Source organism: Schistocerca gregaria, chromosome 4, assembly GCF_023897955.1.
Source record: "Schistocerca gregaria isolate iqSchGreg1 chromosome 4, iqSchGreg1.2, whole genome shotgun sequence".
Classification (NCBI taxonomy): Eukaryota; Metazoa; Arthropoda; class Insecta; order Orthoptera; family Acrididae; genus Schistocerca; species Schistocerca gregaria.
Window position 1 is genome coordinate 87,741,392 of NC_064923.1, and position 22,874 is coordinate 87,764,265.

Genomic DNA, 22,874 nt, shown 5'->3' on the forward strand with positions numbered 1-22,874 from the left:
ATTTTGGTTAGCATATATTAATACCAATATAACTTATAGATATCTATCAAACAATGAAAATTCCAGGTGGGAATGTAACAATATTAATATTACGAAAATGAAAGTTGCCACTCACCACATAGTGGAAATGCTGAGTCACAGATAGGCGCAAAAAAAAAGAAAAAGGTTGTCCAAACTAAGCGTTCTTCTTGCAAGACCTTCATCAAAAATATACAAGACAAAACACACACACACACACACACACACACACACACACACACACACACACAAATCACACATCACACACACGTGACTGCAGTCTCAGGGCACTCTAGCCACACTGTGAGCAGCAGCACTGCTGCATGATGGGAGTGGCAACTAGGTGTGGGTAAGGAGGAGGCGGGGGTGGGGATGGGGAGAGACAGTAGGGTAGGAGTGGCAGACAGTGCAATACTGTTGGTGAGTGTGCAGGGACGAGGTGGAAAGAGGGTGGGGCAGCTATGTGCAGTCAGGAGGTTAGACAGAGGGCAGGTGAGAGGTGGGAATGGGGGGAGGTAGCGGAAAAGGAGAAAAATAAAAAGCCTGGGTGCACGGTGGAATGAGGGCTGTATAGTGCTGGAATGGGAGCAGGGAGGTTGGATGGGTGAAAATGACTAACAAAGGTTGAGGCCATGAGGGTTACAGGAACGTAGGATATATTGCAGGCAAAGTTCCCACCTGTGCAGTTCAGAAATGCTGGTGTTGGTGGGAAGGATCCATGTGGCACAGGCTGTGAAGCAATCATTGAAATGAAGGATGTCATGATGGCAGTGTGCTCAGCAAACGGGTGGTCCACTTGTTTCTTGGCTACAGTTTGTCAGTGGCCATTGATGCAGACAAAGAGCATGTTAGTTGTCTGCCCACATAGAATGCAGCACAGTTGTTACAGCTTTGCTGGTAGATCACGTGACTAGTGTCACAGATAGCTGTGCCTTTGATGGGATTGATGATGATTGTCACCGGACTGCAGTAGGTGGTGGTGAGAGGTAGTATGCGACAGGTCGTGCATCTATGTGTATTACAGGGGTATGAGCCACCAGGTAAGGGGTTGTGTAGTGATCGACAAGTATATTGTATAGGTTTGGGGTACAGTGGAATACCAGTGTGGGAGGGGTGAGAAGGATAGTGGGCAGGACATTTCTCGTTTCAGGGCATGATGAGAGGTTATCGAAACCCTGGCGGGAAATGGAATTCAGTTGCTACAGTCCTGTGTGGTACTGAGTTATGAGGGGAATTCTCCTCTGTGGCAGGACAGTGGGCCTTGGGAGATGGTGAGAAACTGGAAAGATAATGCATGGGAGATTTGTTTTTGTACAAGGTTGGGAGGATAATTATGGTCTATGAAGGCTTCAGTGAGACCCTCGGTATATTTTGAGAGGGACCACTCATCACTGCAGATGCGACGACCATGGGTGGCTAGGCTGTATGGAAGTGGCTTCTTGGTATGAAACGGGTGGCAGCTGTCGAAGTGGAGGTAGTCTTGGTGGTTAGTAGGTTTTGATATGGACGGAGATACTGATGTAGCCATCTTTGAGGTGGAGGTCAACATCTAGGAAGGTGGCCTGTTGGGTTGAGTTGGACCAGGTGACACAAATGGGGGAGAAGTTGTTGAAGTTCTGGAGGAATGTGGATAAGGTGTCCTCACCCTCGATCCAGATCACAAAGATATCATCAGTGAATCTGAATCAGGTGAGGGGTTTAGGATTGTGGATGTATAGGAAGGATACCTCTAGAAGGCCCATGAAAAGGTTGGCATAGGATGGTGCCATGCAGGTGCCCATAGCTGCACCGTGGATTTGACTGTAGGTAATACCTTCAAAGGAGAAGTAATTGTGGGTGAGGATATAGTTGGTCATGGCGACTAGGAAGGAGGTTGTTGGTTATTAATCTGCAGGCACTGAGAAAGGTAATGTTCTATAGTGGTAAGGCAATGGGCATTAGGAATGTTAGTACAAAGGAAGGTTCCATCAATAGTGATGTGAAGGGCACCGTGTGGTATAGGGACAGGAAATATGGAGTCGATGGAGGAAATGGTTGGTATCTTTTATATAGGAGGGTAGATTCCTAGTAATAGGTTGAAGGGTTTGGTCTACGAGCAGAGAGATTTTCTCATTGGAGGCATAGTAACTAGCCACACTGCGGTGTCCTATGTGGTTGGGTTTACAGACTTTAGGAACCATGTAGAAGATAGGAGTGTGGGGAGTGGTAGGGGTGAGCCAAGAGATGGACTCTGTGGAGAGGTTCTGGGATGGGCATAAGGATTTGATGAGTGACTGGAGATACTGCTGGATTTCTGGAATGGGGTCTCTGTGGCAAGGTTTGTTGGTGGACGTATCTGACAGCTGGTGGAGTCCTTCTGGCAGGTAATCCTTGGGGTTCAAAACAACTGTGGTGGGGCCTTTGTCTGCAGGTAAGTTTATAAAGGTTGGAATTTGTTTTTAGATGGTGGATTATGGTTCTTCGTGCAGATGCAAAGTTAATTTGCAGGTTCGGGATTTGGGGCATGGTAGTGAGGCAAGGTTTGAGATTAAGATATTCTCGAAATTTAACAGGGAGTGATTTAGGGGCAGTGGTAGTGGATCACGGTTGGATGGAGGAGTGAACTGAGTTAGGCAGGGTTCAAAATTGGTCTTTCGTTGAGTATGTTTGGTAGGGTTGGTGGCGAAAAAGTGTTTCCACTGTAGGGACCAGGATAAGGAGAGAAGGTCTTTAACAAGTCCTGAATGATTGATTTTGAGAGTGAGGCAAAAGGTGAGGCCTTTCAAAAGGACTGATAGTTCTTTGGGGCCAAGGCTTTTGTAGGAAAGGTTCATGACAGTATTTCGGGTCAGCTTAGCTTCTGGGTTCTGTGTGGTCATGGGAGGGAGTTTTGTTAGGCGAGGTAAATGTAGTAGGTGTGCGAGACTGGGTTTGTCAGGTATCAGGAAATGTTGAGGAGGTTGGGAGGTTATTCTAGAGGTGGTGGACAGTGGTATTCCAAAGGTGGGAGTAGGAAGTTAGCAGCTGGAGAGGTTTTTGACGGGGCGTTGAGGATGTTGCTCTAGTTCCTGGAGGGCACGTGTTTCAGCGTGTGTTATGGGTTTCAGGAATATGTGATTGCAAATGCACCTGCTATGCAATCCCATATTCCTCGAACCCATAACACACATTGAAACACTTGCCCTTGAGGAACTAGAGCAACATGCGCAACATCCCCTCAAAAAGCTCTCCACCCTGCTCACTTCCTACACTCATCTTGGAGTACCACTGTCCACCACCTCTACAACATGCTGAAGACCTTTTCTCCTTCCCCTGGCCCTACAGTGGAAATACTTTTTTGCCACCAACCCAACCAATCATACTGAACGAAAGACGAATGTTGGACCCTCCCTATCTCAGTTCACTCCTTCATCCAACCATGATCCACCCCCACTGCCTACAAATCAACCCCTGTTAACTTCCCAGAATTTCTTACCCTCAAACTTTGCGTCACCATCATGCCTCAAATCCCTCAATACGCAAACCAACCTTCCATCTGCAGAAAGAACCGCAGTCCACCATCTAAAAACTAGTCCTGTCCTTATAATCTTACCTGCAGACAAAGTCTCCACCACTGTTGTTTTGAACCACAAGTATTACCTTCCAGAAGGACTCTGCCAGCTGTAAGTTACATCCACCTACAAACCTCACCACAGTGACCCTATTGCAGAAATCCAGCATTATCTCCAGTCACTCCTCAAATCCTTATGCCCAACCCAGAACCTCTAGTCCTAAACTCTGTAAACCCAACCACCTTGGACACCCCAGTGTGGCTAGTTACTGTGCCCCCAATGAGAAAATTTCTATGCTCGTAGACGAACACCTTCAACCTATTACTAGGAATCTACCCTCCTATATAAAAGATACCAACCATTTCCTCCACTGACTCTCCATATTTCCTGTCCCTTTACCACACGATGCCCTTCACATCACTATTGATGGAACCTCCCTTTATACTAACACTCTTAATGCCCATGGCCTTACTACTACAGAACATTGCCTTTATCAGTGCTCAATGGATTAAAAACCAAGAACCTCCTTCCTAGTTGCCATGACCAATTATGTCCTCACCCACAATTTTTTCTCCTTTGAAACTACAGTCAAATCCGAAGTACAGCTATGGGCACGAGCATGTCACCATCGTATGCCAGTCTATTCATGGACCATCTAGAAGAATCTTTCCTATACACCCAGACTCCTAAACCACTCACATGGTTCAGATTCACTGGTGACATCTTTGTAGTCTAGATCGAGGGTGAGGACACCATATCCGCATTCCTCGAGAACCTCAACAACTTTTTCCCCATTTGGTTCACCTTGTCCTACTCAACCCAACAAGCTACCATCCTAGATGTTGACCTCCACCTCAAAGATGGCTACATCAATACCTCCGTCCATATCAAACCTACTAACCACCAGCATTACCTTCACTTTGACAGCTGCCACCCCATACTTATACGTCCCTTCCATACAGCCTAGCCATCCATGGTCGTCGCATCTGCAGTGACAATCAGTCCTTCTCAAAATATACTGAGTGTCTCACTGAAGCCTTCATAGACCATAATTATGCTCCCAACCTTGTACAAAAACAAGTCTCCCGTGCCTTATCTTTCCAGTCTCCCACCACTTCACATAGTCCCACTGTCCAGCCACAGAGGAGCATTCCCATTGCAACTCAGTACCACCCAGGAGTGGAGCAGCTGAATTACATTCTCTGTCAGGGTATTGACTACCTCTCTTCATGCCCTGAAATGAGAAATGTCCTGCCCACTATCTTTCCCACTCCTCCCACAGTGGTACTCCACCGTCCACTGAACATACACAATATACTCGTCCATCCCTACACTACCCCTGCTCCAAACCACTTATCTCGTGGCTCATACCCCTGTAATAGATCTAGATGCAAAACCTGTCTCATACTTTCTCCCATCTCCACATACACCAGTTTGGTTGCAAACATCACCTATCGCATCAAAGGCAGAGCTACCTGTGAAACTAGTCATGTGATCTACAAGCTAAGCTGCAACCACTGTTCTGCATTCTATGTGGGCATGACAACCAACATGCTGTCTGACTGCATGAATGGCCACCGACAAACTGTGGCCAAGAAACAAGTGGACCACCCATTTGCTGAGCACGCTGCTAAAGATGATGATTTTCATTTCGATGATTGCTTCACAGCCTGTGCTACATGGATCCTTCCCACCAACACCAGCTTTCCTGAATTGCGCAGCTGGGATCTTTCCCTGCAATATGTCCTACATCCCCATAACCCTCCTGGCCCCAACATTCATTGGTCATTGATCTCACCTATCCAGCCTCCTTGTTCCTTTTCCAGCACTATACAGCCCTGATTCCACCATCAGACCCAATCTTCCTCTCCTTTTCCACTAACCCTCCCCACTGCCCACCTCTCCCCTGGCCACCATCTAACCTCCCGACTGCACATATCTGCCCCACCTCCTCTCCACCTCATCCATGCTTGGTTCCCAGCAGCACTGCACTGTCTGCCACCCCTACCCTACTATCCCTCCTCCTCCCTGCCCCAGCCTCCTCCTTACCCCCACCTAGTCACCACTTCCATCATGCACTGGTGTTGCTGCTTGCATTGTGGCTTAAGTGGCCTGAGACTACAGTCGTGTGTCTGAGTTTGTTTGTGCGTGTGTGTGTGTGTGTGTGTGTGTGTGTGTGTGTGTGTGTGTGTGTGTGTGTGTGTGTATGTTGTCCATTTTTGGCAAAAGCCTTACAGACCGAATACTTAAATTGGACAGTCTTTTTGTTGTACCTAACTGCAACTCAGCGTCTCCATTATAAGGTGAGTGGCAACTTTCTTTTTCGTAATAGGTACCAATTCTACATACACTACTATCGCTTTACTTTGTAAAAACGAAAGGCTTTTATCATTGGTGATTAATGGCTGAATACATTTGCAGAAGCTCCTCATTATGTTCTCAATAATTTCTTGAGGAATAACCTCTATCTCTGCCATGGTCACTTACCACTCGAAATTGACATTCATTGGCTGCTGTAGTTGTCTCCAAAAAATATGACCCAATAATTCCATTGTACTTTCAAGTAGCGCACCAGGCATTGACCTTTTTGCTGCACTGGGCCTTTAATGAATGAGCAGCAGATTTGTGTCTGAGCAGTATTGGAAGTTTTGTTCCGTGATAAACCCAGATGAAAGTTTGCCCCTTGTGACATCACAGGATTCTTTTCGGAAAAACATCGTCCTGGTCAATTCTGTCTGTCACAAATTTAGTCTCCTCACTTTATACCCGAGCTGTAACTATTGAACTACTTATAGCTTATAAGGATTAAACTTTAAATCCTGTTTCGCAATCCTCTGCAAAGACATGTGAGGGATTTTTAATGTTTTGAGATGGTGATGGACAGATCTCTATAGGCTTTGTTGCAGAGCTGCATGAACTTGTTGGATATTTTATGGCACTTGAACCCTCATTTCAGATCAGTTATGCTTCACATTAGTTACAGAATCTGTCTTACACCATCTGTTTGTCGACTGGGCCATTGTCCTTCTGTCTGGAATGCGATAATGGTGGTCTCTTCCACAGTGCGTTCGGTGATGGACTGCCTCAACATTCTCCACAGGAAAGATCTCCGCCAGTGCCTAAGTACGCACCTGTGCTGGCCAGTGTGCTATACTGAACTGAATGGCATGTGAAGTGGATTCAACTAGATTTGGTTGATGGGGCAAGCACATCTACAAGTTAGCAGAGTGGCAACTGAAAAATACTGTTTCCCTTGGGTCATCCTCTGATATGGGACTCCCTGGGTATAACATAATGGATGACTAGTATTTTTATGCCAGGTGCAGTGCTCAGCAATGTCAGATGTGAGTTAGGCTCTATCGGGAAAGCTCTCAGTGAAGAAGATCGTGCAATGATTATTCAGGGAGCTGAGAAAAGTCTAGTGACCTCATTGTCAATGGATATTAAACACTAATCTCTTCTTGGTACTTTTGGTACAGTTAGAATTTCACCCTTCTGTGTTCCATTTACAAATGGTTCATGGAAAGAATGAATGTTGGGGAGCCTCTGTACGAGCTAATTTATGTCAGTTTCTTGTCGTGGTCTGTTGTGAGACATAAGCAGGAGCAAATAATGTATTGTCCAACTCTTCTTGCTGTGTATGCCCTCAGAATTCCAACATTTAACCTATCCATGTTGAACAACAGCTCTCTTGTTGCATTTGCCTCTGTCATTTGTTGAGCACCTCAGTTACACTCTTGGACTTAAAAAAAAACTGTATTGTGAAGAAATGTGTTGCTCTTTATTGGATCTTCTCTATCTTCTCTCTTAATCCAATCTGGTAAGGTGTTCCTTCTGATGAACAAAACTCAAGAACTGTCCCAAGGAGAGTTTTGTAAGCTGTTAGAGTAAATCTCCTTTATGTACATTGGTTTCATCCTTTTAAAAATGACAAATCGAGTCCCTTTTCCTAATATTGTTGCCTGTATAACAGCAAGTTACAAGTGACAACATAAAAAAAAAGATATGTGTGACAATAAGTCGAGAAAAGAATACAGACGTGTTTATTAGTTTTCTTGTGTCTTAAGAAGACACAACTGACAATTTATATTATTACCATGAAGGCTTTGAACATGAATTTGTTGTATTAAGTGTAATTGGTGCACTTCTCGTGTTAATTCTGTATAAAAATATGAGATTTCCACAAATTCCAACATTATTTTCATCAGGAAATCAGCTGACTTTTGAAGTAATAATAGTCACATAGATGTAAATGTGATGGCATGATCAATGCCTACAGCATGACGCCTGCTGCCATGCAGCCGCAATTCACACATCACATGGCTATGACCTATCATTTCTGGAAGGCACTTCCCAACTGGACATTGTAGGTGTGGCCTGCACACATATTTGCTTCCACTGTAACGTAGTAACACCCAGCCGACATATACATTTCAAATAGCTGCACAACGGTACTACACCAGCCATGTGGTGCCACACCATTGTTGACTCATTGATTGTGGGTGTATTCCTCTGCTGCCAGTGCTTTATAAGTGGACGAGGCACTTATCACCAATGGATGATACCTCGATGCCACACTGTTCAGTTCACCCTCATCTGGATATCAACTATACCACTGAGGGATTTCTACTGCTTGACACTCCATACACCAAATTCATCGCTCGACCTTGCTGGTCGCCATCCCAGTGGCAGTGCTAGCCTCTTTGTGGAACTGTTGTATTATTCTGTTTTTCGTTGTAAAGAAATAAACATCACTGATTACTCATGCCTTCTGTTGTTTGTTGTTCCAGCAGGTACAATAATACCACCAGCAATGACAGTGGTACTAATGATGAAACATCATCTGCAGCATCTTCTTTCTCATCAGAATGTATAATATGGGATGTACTCAAGTGACTCCCTCAGTATCAAGTGCCCACTTCCTGAATTGCTAAGTTGGTAGCCACATCTTAGGGTCACACATTCTAATTTCTGCAGTTTCTTTGATGATTACTACACTTCAAACTACAGAAACAGAATAGTCATAGAGGCTTTGGAAACAAGAATGTATGTCAATATCTCAGTGTTATGGGCTACAAAGGCAGCAGTGTGTCAGATTGGGCAAGCGATACCAAGAGACTGTATATGTGTCGCATATTCTGTGTCATGCTGGATTGCTGATGATGATTTATCGTTTCCACCAATATAATATCTATAAAATGCCAAATCAGAAACACCTTCATCTGTCCATGTTTCCAATTTTATTGCATCTTGATACCAGTTTCAGCATTACAGTGTGCATCTTCAGTCCACCTGACCAGCACCTCCTGTACAGTTGAAATAGGGGAAAGCATACAGTCACTGGTATTTGTAGACTTATTTTTAAAAACGTGATGCCTGTGATCATCACTTGTGTTTTTGATTTGACTTTTTGTATTGAAGAGCCAAGCTCCCACAACCGTCCTGTATAAAATGAACCACATAGACTTAATGTACTCTATGGCCACATTGTGTCATACTAGATCATTTATGTCAATTACTTCTTCAATAGCTGGCCAATGGGGCCGAGCGGTTCTCGGCGCGTCAGTTTGGAACCACGAGACCGCCACGGTCGCAGGTTCGAATCCTGCCTCGGGCATGGATGTGTGTGATGTCCTTAGGTTAGTTAGTTTTAAGTAGTTCTAAGTTCTAGGGGACTGATGACCTAAGATGTTAAGTCCCATAGTGCTCGGAGCCAGAGCCACTTCTTCAGTAGCCAGTTGCTTTCTTGCTGAAGAGAATAGTGTATACTGTCAAAAAGTTAGATGTTTACAGAAAATTAATGCAAGAAGTTTACGAAGTACATTCAGTTCACCAATGTATAGTGCATGTAATTGTTGAATGCAGTTACGTAACATTACTTAATAGTCCCCATGAGTGAGCCAGTCTCTTTTGATGTAGGGTTTGAAGTAAAATTGCACTGTATGGCCATCTTTTGTCAGCAGACTTACATGTCAGTGAAATGTTTGTCTGAAGTTATGTAGTACTCCAAAGAGTTGAAGTTTGTAACACAGCAATTCTTTGTTGCAGGGAAATATGAGGATGATCTTGTGTTAGAAGTAGTGGTGCTGCTTGGGACAGCTGCTGCAGATGAAGGCTGTGCCCAGATTCTGTGCAAAGCTGATATTTTACTTTCACTCATAGAAATGCTCAAAGGTAATGTATTTCCTGCTACTGCTGAAGACAATAGTTTTTTTATAATAATGACTAAAGATTTACTGAAAACTGTTTTTAATTATTTAATGAATAAGAACAGTATGTTCTGGAATATTATAATTCTTAATTGGCTTTGAGGAACCCTATAAGTGAATGGCTAGTGTCAGTGTTTATGGTGTGGAAGGACCCAAGTTAAATTCCCAGTACATCCTACGATTTTTTCCTTGGGCAGGGACCTCTGCTATGATGCAAACAACTTTCTGGGGAAAGCAACCACAGCTCAGAGACATTATGAATAACAATAAAAACACTCAACACTCAGTAACTGTTTAAATTATTACAAAAATTACAACAATTAAAAAGTTGAGAATGATGAGGTGTTCCCTAAATCTAGATAGCTGTTTGAAGGTGCTTTGTTCACAACTGTTGGTTTCACATCAATATAGATGCATCTTCAGGTTTATAATGGTTATATTTGCATAATGTAGGTGGATAGCTGTGAGTCTCAGCTCTCGGGAAGTTGTCCACGTTAAAAGTCAAACCACAATTGTGGGTTGTAAAACAGAGTACATGCAAGAGACACTTGTAAAATGTACAAAGCATGACTGTTGAGTGACTCAGGCTGGATAACACCACATAGGATATATTTTGAGATTTGGTAGATACCAGTTATATAAAACCAATGAAGTAAAACTGGCCATGACCCTTCTGCTTTCCTTCGGCTACTTACACCGTATTGGCCGGTTATCAGTATGACGGAAGTGTGCACACATTACACAGAGATTTTAAGTTTTACTTCATTGGTTTTACACAGTTTGTGTGTACTGGATCTCATAATATAACCCGTGTAGTATCATCCAGCCTGGCTTATGCAACAGTCATGCTTTGTACATTTTACAAGCATCTTTTGGGTGTTCTCAATTTTATTTTGACAACCCACCATTGTGATTTGACTTTTAATGTGTGTAACTTCCAAAACTTCGTTATCAGGAGAAACAAAACTGGCATTGGATCGGAGTGTGAAATGTTAGACCCCTTAATCGGGCAGGTAGGTTAGAGAATTTAAAAAGGGAAATGGATAGATTAAAGTTAGATATAGTGGGTATTAGTGAAGTTCGGTGACAGGAGAAGCAAGACTTCTGGTCAGGTGAATACAGGGCTATAAATACAAAATCAAATAGGGGTAATGCAGGAGTAGGTTTAATAATGAATACAAAAATAGGAGCATGCGTCAGCTACTACGAACAGCATAGTGAAGGCATTATTGTAGCCAAGATAGACATGAAGCCCACACCTACCACAACAGTATAAGCTGAAAGTTCATTTTGTGAGAGTATTTTTGTTGTGGCCATCTATGACTCAGCACCTCTGCTATAAGGTGAGTAGCAGTTATCCTTTTTCTAATATTGGTACTTAAAAATAAGATACATTTAATCTGCAGTCTCAGAGGAGCCCATTGATTTGTACAATTTGTATTGACTGACTCATTGAAAGACTAGGAGGTGTTTTTGTAGAATCCATCTAATTGAAATAAAACTTATTGGCTGATTACACTCCATAAAACTTTTGCAAAGTGTAATGGAGCAGTTGTCTGAGGATGTGTAAACTGCCAATCAATTTCAATTCTGTAAAGAAATCTCTTAGGTAAAACCTGTGCTCATATTCTACAATAGAAAGTGTCCTCATATTCTACTATAGATGGGGCATTGAACATTATATTTTGTTGTTTTAATTATTAAAAAGCTGATTTAAAAGAACTGGTAGTTCAATAGAAGTTTAGTGTTAGTGCTTCTGCAGTTGCTGGAGTATTAATGTGCATATGCTAATAGACATAGTCAAATAGCAATACTATTTGGAGTTCCGAGAACAGTAAAGTTGAGTTCTGTCGTATGTTATAAACAACACAAATTCAGTATTTTGTAAAGTGCTATTCACGTAGAACACTTGAGAGCTTTTTACATCTACATCTATCTACATCTACATCCATACTCCGCAAGCCACCTGACGGTGTGTGGCGGAGGGTACCCTAAGTACCTCTATCGGTTCTCCCTTCTATTCCAGTCTCGTATTGTACGTGGAAAGGAGGACTGTTGGTATGCTTCTGTGTGGGCTCTAATCTCTCTGATTTTATCCTCATGGTCTCTTCGCGAGATATACGTAGGAGGGAGCAATATACTGCTTGACTCTTCGGTGAAGGTATGTTCTCGAAACTTTAACAAAAGCCCGAACCGAGCTACTGAGCGTCTCTCCTGCAGAGTCTTCCACTGGAGTTTATCTATCATCTCCGTAACGCTTTCGCAATTACTAAATGATCCTGTAACGAAGCGCGCTGCTCTCCGTTGGATCTTCTCTATCTCTTCTATCAACCCTATCTGGTAAGGATCCCACACTGCTGAGCAGTATTCAATCATTGGGCGAACAAGCATACTGTAACCTACTTCCTTTGTTGTCGGATTGCATTTCCTTAGGATTCTTCCAATGAGTCTCAGTCTGGCATCTGCTTTACCGACGATCAACTTTATATGATCATTCCATTTTAAATCACTCCTAATGCGTACTCCCAGATAATTTATGGAATTAACTGCTTCCAGTTGCTGACCTGCTATTTTGTAGCTAAATGATAAGGGACCTATCGTTCTATGTATTCGCATCACATTACACTTGCCTACATTGAGATTCAATTGCCATTCCGTGCACCATGCGTCAATTCGCTGCAGATCCTCCTGCATTTCAGTACAATTTTTCATTGTTGCAACCTCTCGATACACCACAGCATCATCTGCAAAAAGCCTCAGTGAACTTCTGATGTCATCCACCAGGTCATTTATGTATATTGTGAATAGCAACGGTCCTATGACACTCCCCTGCGGCACACCTGAAATCACTCTTACTTCGGAAGACTTCTCTCCATTGAGAATGACATGCTGCGTTCTGTTATCTAGGAACTCCTCAATCCAATCACACAATTGATCTGATAGTCCGTATGCTCTTATTTTGTTCATTAAACGACTGTGGGGAACTGTGTCAAACGCCTTGCAGAAGTCAAGGAACACGGCATCTACCTGTGAACCCGTGTCTAAGGCCCTCTGAGTCTCGTGGACGAATAGCGCGAGCTGGGTTTCACACGACCGTCTTTTTCGAAACCCATGCTGATTCCTACAGAGTAGATTTCTAGTCTCCAGAAAAGACATTATACTCGAACATAATACGTGTTCCAAAATTCTACAACTGATCGACCTTAGAGATATAGGTCTATAGTTCTGCATATCTGTTCGACGTCCCTTCTTGAAAACGGGGATAACCTGTGCCCTTTTCCAATCCTTTGGAATGCTTCGCTCTTCTAGAGACCTACGGTACACCGCTGCAAGAAGGGGGGGCCAAGTTCCTTCGCGTACTTTGTGTAAAATTGAACTGGTATCCCATCAGGACCAGCGGCCTTTCCTCTTTTGAGCGATTTTAATTGTTTCTCTATCCCTTTGTCGTCTATTTCGATATCTACCATTATGTCAACTGTGCGACAATGTAGAGAAGGAAGCACAGTGCAGTCTTCCTCTGTGAAACAGCTTTGGAAGAAGACATTTAGTATTTCGGCCTTTAGTCTGTCATCCTCTGTTTCAGTACCATTTTGGTCACAGAGTGTCTGGACATTTTGTTTTGATCCACCTACCGCTTTGACATAGGACCAAAATTTCTTAGGATTTTCTGCCAAGTCAGTACATACAACTTTACTTTCGAATTCATTGAAAGCCTCTCGCATAGCCCTCCTCACACTGCATTTCGCTTCGTGTAATTTTTGTTTGTCTGCAAGGCTTTGGCTATGTTTATGTTTGCTGTGAAGTTCCCTTTGCTTCCGCAGCAGTTTTCTAACTCGGTTGTTGTTACCACGGTGGCTCTTTCCCATCTCTTACGATCTTACTTGGCACATACTCATCTAACGCATATTGTACCATGGTTTTGAACTTTGTCCACTGATCCTCAACACTATCTGCACTTGAGACAAAACTTTTGTGAGCTGATTTGGTGTTATCGTGTCATTAACTGTACATAAAATACTTGTGTTATGCTTTTCAGTATAACAGCGTTTATGCTCTCATATGAGATTGAATCACGAGTGACAAAGTATGAACAGAAGTTACTAGCTATCATAATATTCATGACGTAGTATCAGCTACTACAAAAATATGGATCACGTTAAGTATTGGTTGCTTCTCAGTCTGTTACGTTACAGGGCTCGTGGGCGGGGAAAGTTTGTTACAGAATTCCATCAGTAATTCATTCCAAGTAACTAGTATTTCTATGCAATGTGTGGAACCTGACATTTTACAAATGATGTAGGCTCTCTGGAGAAAGATTTTGATAGAAATTACTGTGGATGGTGGGAGTGGTTAGAACTGCTCAATTGGGAATGACATCAAATGCATCACTGGGATGCACGTCACAAAAATATGAAGATTGTGCACTCTTTTATTTAATGCAAAAGACTGGATCTGACGTGGACTTAAAAATGCACTACAAGCAGTATTACAGAATTGTTCAACATGCCATAAAAAAAGACAAACACCATTTAATATAACAAAAAATCCAAAATTCTAAGAACATTGCAAGGGCCATTTTGGAGCATTATCAGGCACAAAACAAACAAACTTGATAAAGCAAATGATATCGAACTCCCTGATAACAGTAGCGGCAAGACAAATAATATTAAATTCAAATCATTGGCTACTAAATTCAGTGATTCCTTTCTGTTTGTCCTTATTGATGTGAATTTAAATTGGATAAAACACATTTTGGAACTCTTAAAGTAGCTTAGTTCAGCCACATTTACACTTAGAATCATTGCAAATCTGGGGACGAGACAAATAAGTAAGTTGACATATTTTGAATATTTTCATTTAGTAATGTCATATGGAGTGATGTTCTGGGGTAACTCATCTTTAAGAAACAAAGTCTTCATTGCCAAAAAAATGTGCTATAAGAGTTATATGTGGTGCACACCCTTGATCGTCTGTTTCAGGACTTGGGCATTCTGACTGCTGTCAGAACACATCGATCGAAGATAGAAAGATCTTTCATTTCTTCATGAAGTTTGTTGTAAATAATTCACTGCAGTTTAGAGGGAACAATGATGTATGTAATTACAATACCAGAAGGAAAAATGACATTCATTTTTACATATCAAGGTTGTCTGTAGCACAAGAAGGGCTGCACAAAGCTGCAACCAAATTTTTTTATAGCTTGCATGGTGGTATAAAATATCTGACAGATAGCAAAGTAAAATTTGAAAACAAACCAAAAACATTTCTCCCAAGCAACTCCTCCTATTCCATAGAAGGATTTGTCCTATTGTAATGTTTATAATGTGGTCGATAGGAATTATTGATTCACATAGGGTCGTTCTATTGACCAGCATACTTCCCTCCTGATGTAACCAAAAACTTGAGAGAATGCCTCAATTCACTTGTACATAAGTTTCTTAATCATCCAGCAGTCAATTGGGATAGTTATAGTTTTGTTAGTGGTGGACGTGGCAAGACATCCTTTGATACATTACTAAATGCTTGTTCTGAAAAATATCTAGAACAGATAGTACGGAACCCCACTTATGATTGAAATAAGAGTAAATGGCAGTGAACAGACCTGATATTTTTGAGAAAGCTCATATTGAAACTGGTCTCATTGATCATGAGGCAGTTACAGCAACAGTCAATGCCAAAATACAAACGGCAACTAAAACAAGCAGAAAGATTATATGATCAGCAAGCCAGACAGAGAAGCATTCGTGTCATATTTCAGTGAGGATCTTGAAACTTTTAGCTCAGGCTAGGAGCATGTAGAGGAACTATGGCTCAATTAGTTGACCATGTACGGGACAGATATGTACCCAGTAGAACAGTTCATAATGGGAGGGATCTTCCATGGTCTATAGTCACTACAAAGAAACTTCTGCATAATAGGTATAAAACAAAGCATAGGGCTAAAGATAGTGTTTTTGAATGAAACGTATTTGGTGGTCAAGACAGTAGTGAGTGAAACGTTCAGTGATGACTGTAGGAGAATGGTATTGAAGGATCTTTCACAAAACCCGAAGAAATTCTTGTCATATTTAAAGGCTGTTAGCAGCACCAGATTTAGTGTCCATTTACTCACAAAGGAAAAGCAAAGCAAATAGTACTGCCACAATTTAATTCTCGCACCACTGCAAAGATGAGTGAAATAGATATTAATGTTAGTGGCAGCGAGAAACAGCCAAAATTGTTAAGGGTCCGAGATCGAGTCTCGGTCGGGTACACAGTTTTAATCTGCCAGGAAGTTTCATATCAGTGCACACTCTGCTGCAGAGTGAAAATCCCATTCTGGAAACATCCCCCAGGCTGTGGCTAAGCCATGTCTCCGCAGTATCCTTTCTTTCATAAGTGCTAGTTCTGCATGGTTTGCAGGAGAGCTTCTGTAAAGTTTGGAAGGTAGGAGACGAGATACTGGCAGAAGTAAAGCTGTGAGTACCGGGCGTGAGTCGTGCTTCGGTAGCTCAGATGGTAGAGCACTTTCCCGCAAAAGGCAAAGATTCCGAGTTCGAGTCTCGATCGGGCACACAGTTTTAATCTGCCAGGAAGTTTCATATCAGCGCACACTCTGCTGCAGAGTGAAAATCTCATTCTGCAAGCTTAATAAGCTATGAAAATTTGGGAAAGAGTTATAGAAGCAAGATTATGCAAGGAGGTTGTGGTGTGTGAAGAACAGTTTGAGTTCATGCCTGGAAGAGGAACGACTGATGCAATACATGCTTTAAGGTAGATAGTGGAGAGACATGGGGAGCTACAAGCCAATCTTCATATGGCTTTCATTGATTTGGAGAAAGCATATGACAGAGTCCCAAGGGACGAAGTATGGAGAACCATGAGAGAGCAGTGCGTACCAGAGAAGTATGTGAGGTTAGTGAAGGAAATGTACAGAGGAGCAATGACACAGGTGAGAAGTAGTGTGGGCATGACAAAGGAGTTTCCAGTAAAAGTAGGGTTATATCAAGGGTCTGCGCTTAGTCCCTACCTCTTTGACCTGATTATGGATGTGCTGGTGAAAGATGTGAAGAAAGAAGCACCGTGGAATATGATGATTGCGGATGATGTGGTTCTTTGTGAGCAGAGTATTGACAGACTTGAGGAAAAGCTGGAGGATTGGAGGAAGGCACTAGAAGAAAGAGGGATGAAAATTAGCAAGACAAAGTCAGAATATTTAGCACTGAAGGATGTGCAGATGAGGTCTTGCAGGATCCAGGATGATGAGCTGAAATCAGTCTGCAAATTTAAATACCTGGGGTCGTACATACGGAGGGATGGAGGACTGGAAAGCCAGATACAACACCAAATAAATTGCGGTTGGAACAACTGGAGGAAAATGAGTGGAGTGTTGTGTGACAAGAAGGTTAGCATTGGGTTGAAAGGGAAAGTGTACAAGTCGGTGGTAAGGCCTGCTATGATATATGGGGCAGAGTCATGGCCAATCACAGTAGCCCAGGAAAGGAAGATGGAAGTGGCGGAAATGAGGATGCTGAGGTGGGTGTAACAAGGAAGGACAGGATTAGAAATGAATTTGTTATAGGAGCTGTGAAAGTGGGACCCATGAGGAAAACGAAACAAGAGATCAGACTAAGGTGGTACGGACATTTACAGAGAAAAGGGGAAGAGTGTATCAGAAACAGAGTTGAAGAAATAAAGATTGAAGGAGCAAGGAGAGGAAGACTGAAGATGACGTGGAAGGATAAGATATCCGGGGACCGAAGGGAGAAAGGATGGAAGAAGGAAGAGGCAATGGATAGAGAACTATGGAGGAGAAGGATCCAGAAGAGCAATGCCGACCGTATGTGACGTGGGACAAGGCGACGATAAAGAAAGAAAGAATAAGCTATGAAAACTCTTTGCTGCTAATGTCACAATGCTTTGGTAGGTAATTCTATTTTAGAATTTAATTTTCCAATTCATCACAGCTAAGATTTTCATATCTTACTGATTTCAAAATAGCATAGCCTTGACCTTCCAAGAGGTCTTCTTCTGTGAGGATGTTCTGCAATTGATAATTTTTTTTTCTTTTGGAGTCTGAAACTCTGTCCAATCCAACAAAGTCCCCCCCCCCCCCCCCCCCCCCCCGTTTTAATTTGGGATACAATGTCTGTTTCCCCATATAGATCATCTACTTCCTTCTTTGTTAATATTATCCCTTATCTTGAATCCTGCCAGATATCATCCTCAAAATTTTGCTTTCAAAGATTCTTAATCTTGCTTCTACTAATTTTTTTAATGTTCATGTCTCACAAATGTATGCCATGACAGTATGATGAGAGTTTTATATATGCGAATCTTCGAATTTGTTGAAATAAATTTCCTTTTTGCTACACCTAGGAAGTAACATATATTGGCTTTCTGTATTCTGATGTTTATTTCTTCTTTGACATTGTTGTATGTAGTTAGCAAGGTTCCAAGGTAAGTGAACTGAGTTAGTGTTTCAATTTTATCTGCATCAGTTTTGAAGGTATGATTTGCTTTAGTTTTTCATGATACAATGAAATATTTGTTTTTACCTGTATTCATTTCTAGTCCTGTTCCAAGTAAGCTGTTATGCAATATTGTGGTGAATTAATCGATTTCTTGTGCCTTTTTTCTTAGAATTATGATTTGAGCTGCATATGTCTGTATGTTTTGTTTCAAGTTGTGATAATTTTATTTTGCTGATGATTCGCTCCACAACAAAGTTGAAGAGTGATGGTGACAAAGCATCTCCGTGTTGACTTTGGAAGAAACATTAAATAATTATATTCAGGATAATAAGGCGTTATGGCATTAACAATCTTACATTGGCATGGAAGGCATCACATGTTAACGACAAAATAGGTATAACGTGAAATTCAGAGAAGGGAAATATTAATTATAATGTGCCTCACGGTTCGATTCTTGGCCTGCTCCAACTAGTGATGTTTATAAATGATGTACTTTGGACATAGGAGGACACATGATAAACTGTAATGTTTGTTGATTTTGCCAGTATATCAATAAAGGGCAGAAACACAGCCATTCCAGATACATGTAGGAGAAAAATGGAACAGGCTTCAACTCGTTCACAGCCAACAATTTAAGCCATAATCTTGCAAAATTGATATTATGCAGTGCTAAATAAATAAAAATGATGTATAAAATGCATATTTGAACCATAAACTGTTTTTACTTTAAACCCAAATTCTGCTGTTTGTGGTGTTAGACCAACTTCATGGAAGAAATGATCTAAGCCACCATATTGCATTAGTCATTACTTAAAATGTATACAGAGTATACTGCTCTGTATACATTTAGAATTCAGATGTTTGCTTTTAAAGTCCTGTCTCATATATTTACATTCACGGCATGCACTACACATTTTAAGTAATGACTAACCCAATATGGTGGCATAATCCGTTTTGACCCTTCATCCACAAAGATGTCCAAGACCAAAACTGGTAGAATTTGGGTTTAAAATGAAAACAGCTGGTGGTTAAAATATGCATTTTATACATTATTTAATTGTTTGGCAGTCATCTTCCAAAAAGTTTAAAATAAAAATGACATAGTTACCAGAAACACAGAGATAAATAGACATACACTGGATGTATGAAGTTCTTGGGCATCAGTTTGCAGCAGAATTCTTCAACACATTCTCAGTTCGAATATAATAAATTTCCTTGAGATGAAAAGCTCCTGTCCACACATCAGAAAGGATCTAGAAAGCTTTGCTCATGCAAAACTTAGCTTTCTCTTATCTCAAATGAAATACTATGAACCATGGATGTAAAGCAACAGGCAGTTCCATATTCCTATACTTCCAGAAAGCATGTTGCCACTCCATACCCCCCCCCCCCCCCCCCCTCCTCCTTCCCTACACCCCATCTAGGCTGATAATGAAGGTTCAAGGATTTGGAATATGTTTCAAGTAACACTTCTCAGGTAATAGAACGCAGCTTGTTGTCCTTGATGGCGAGTGTTTATCGGTGACAAGGGTATCATCTGTAGTACCACAGGGAAGTGAGATTGGACTGCTCTTATTCTCTATATACATAAATGATATGATTGACAGTGTGAGCAGCAACCTGCAGCGTTTTGTCAATTATGCTGTAGTGTATTGGAAGGTGTCATCATTAAGTGACTGTAGAAGGCTACAAGAGGACTTACACAAAATTCCTAGTTGGTGTGATGAATGACAGCTTGCTCTAAATGTAGAGAAACATAAATTAATGCAGATAAGTAGGAAAAACAATCCAATAACATTTGAATACATCATTAGTAGTGTGCTGTTTGGCACAGTCACAGTCAAATTCCGGCATGGTTCCTTTGAAAGAGCACAGCCGACTTCCTTCCCTACCCGATGAGACCGATGACCTCGCAGTTTGGTCTCTCCCCCCCCCCCCCCCCCCCCCCAAAAAAAAAAAAAAAAAAACAACCCACCCCACTGAACGTCAATGAGATATCTAGGTGAAAAATTACAAAGTGATATGAAATGGAATTAGCATATGAGGCCAGTAGTAGGGAAGGCAAATTCTGTTCACAGAACACTATTGGGAAAATTTAGAGAATCGGCATTTGAAGCTGACCGCAAAACGATTTTACTGCCATCAATGTACATTTTGTGTAAGGGCCGTGAAGACAAGATGAGCGAAATTAGAGCTCGTATGGTAGCATGTAGATAGTCATTTTCCTCTGACTCTATTAGTAAATAGAACAGGAAAGAAAATGACTAGCAGTTGTGTCATATGGCTAATCTTCTGGGCTTTGCTGCTAAGGTGAAAAAACATGCAATAAGAATATTTTATAAAACTGAATAGCCAAACATGTTGCAGAAGTCTATTCAGGAATGTAGTTATTGCCCATCTACCATCAATTTACCTTTGCAGGTGTCCATACCACATGTACCCATCTTTATGTTTATTTTTCAACTTAAAATATTGATTTTGAAGCCACAGGACTCCATCTTTAGCCACTAGGATGCAGGAATCGTTGCACATCTGCAGCACAGACCATCTAAAACTCTATCTTTCCTATCTCTCGTAGTGTTTCTATCACTCACAGAAAACACTAAGCAAATTCTGAATGGTATTTAGTTTAGTTGATGTCTTGTGGCTGTATCTGAAAACTGATCATACGCATTGATTGTAATCTCTGAGTTTTCGACATGTCAGAAAGCTTATTTGGAAAACACTATCTAGTTCATCAGAAGCACTTGAAGCCTTTTTCTTACTCTTCTGTTTCTTTTGATGTCTCTCTGTTTGTGTTCTTCAGCTGTAGATAGTACCAAAACCCATTACTTTGTTGTTAATTTGTACATTCTTTTTGATATGTTGATTGTATATCATTTTAATCGTATTGTCAAACAATGGAGAACCAGGATGAAATATAAACAATATTGAAAGGGTAGATTGCTACTTACCACACAGAAGTAGTTTTGAGTTAAAGACAGCCACAATGGTAAGCATAATAGAAATATTTACACATTCGGACACAGTTCTTACTCAGAAATAGATAAACACACACACACACACACACACACACACACACACACACACACACACACACACAGAGCTTTTTTTCTCCTGCTACTAGGGCCTGGTTATTGTAATTGATACTCTGCTGTGTCCAGACTTGGTGGTCCATTCAGTTCTTTTGTTATTCAAGTTTAACTCATCTATGGACAAACAGTAAAATGTCATTAACAAAATGAATAGGGTTCAGACATGTTCCATTAACATATATTCCTCCTCTGTTTTTCCCGTTTAAAGATCTAACAACTTGCTCTATGAGTGCTAACAGTTTTTGAGAATTATTTGTTGTCTCATATTTGCATACAAAATATAACAGTATCAGTGTTATTGTTTGATTCTAGCTAAACAAGAAGATGATGAGATGGTGCTGCAGATTATTTATGTTTTCTACCAAATTTTACGTCATATTGCTACTCGTGACTATCTAATTAAAGAAACTGGTATCCTTTAAATACTTGAATATGAAACATTATTATTTCAGTAAGTAGAAAAAAAGACATAATGTAGTCTAAATGGTATCATGCAACACAATTATTACTATTTGTATCTGACTTTGTATTTAAATTTCAATAACACAATTTGTCTAGAAGGTTTAACAATCCTATGCAGAATGAGAAGCGACAAAAAGATCTTACCATTTGTGTGTACATATATGGGTGTAAACATATGCACATAATTCATTCCCATCTGGATCAAGACATTGCTTAGATATTATAATTAATTGATATATGTATGTCCTGTATGACAGAAAATCTGTGCCAGTGAAAACAAATCTTATTATCCATGAAATTCGGTTAGTAAATAGCCATATTATTGACACATAAGGGCAGAAATTGAGTGATTTTGTTTTAGGTCAAAGTATTATCTTTCAAAAGCTGAGAGAGATGACTGGAAAGTTCAGTGAATAAGAGCAGAGGAACAAAGAATGAGAGACATTTAGGATACCAGAGCTTTTGTTCCTTCTCCATTGCCTGTTTACTATATGTCTTCTTTCTTTTCACTTTTTCTGCCTCCCCTTCTTAGTGTATCATTTCTAGGGAGTATGTTATATCCATCATTTTGATTTGCAGCTCCTTGTATTGGCCGTGTTTGCAATTTAAATTGTTGGATGTGAGGTCCGCCAGTTATGCAAAACACCATTTTTCACAGTATCCAAACGTTTCGGCACCACTGTGCTATCATCAGTGGGTTTTCGTTTTTATTTATAGATCATTTTTGTTAAATGTTTATAAAATTATGTGCATTTTTAGTTCAAACAACAGATCATTTCTTTTTGTAAGTACCTTTACATTTGGTGTGCATAAATTTTCTGGATCACTCGTGAGTAATTACTATAGGTAGCTTGTCATCTGCAACCAAATGATGTTGATGAGAATCTTTTTTTATGTTATGTCTTATTGCACCTTATATAGCTGTCTTCTTCAAATACATTGTGCTATCACTAATGCCATGAGAAAGATGAAACAATGGAAAATCCAGGATGCCATGGTATGTATTCATTTCTTTGTCACACTGTTTCCCATGTGTCAATTGAGTGTTTGACAAATACCATTTTTGAAGCAACGCATTTAAGCTGTTAAGAAATTCTTCTTTATCCA

At 40.9% G+C, this 22,874-nt stretch overlaps 1 protein-coding gene across 3 annotated transcripts in view; it reads left to right on the forward strand.

The window, feature by feature from the left end:
* LOC126365890 (kinesin-associated protein 3-like) overlaps positions 1-22,874 on the forward strand; it is a 190,905-nt gene that overhangs the window by 103,435 nt on the left and 64,596 nt on the right. For all 3 annotated transcript variants that reach the window (XM_050008605.1, XM_050008603.1, XM_050008604.1), the window contains exons 12-13: positions 9,597-9,722; positions 21,618-21,716. In XM_050008605.1, coding sequence (XP_049864562.1) covers positions 9,597-9,722; positions 21,618-21,716 — 225 coding nt within the window. The remainder of the gene's footprint in view (positions 1-9,596; positions 9,723-21,617; positions 21,717-22,874) is intronic.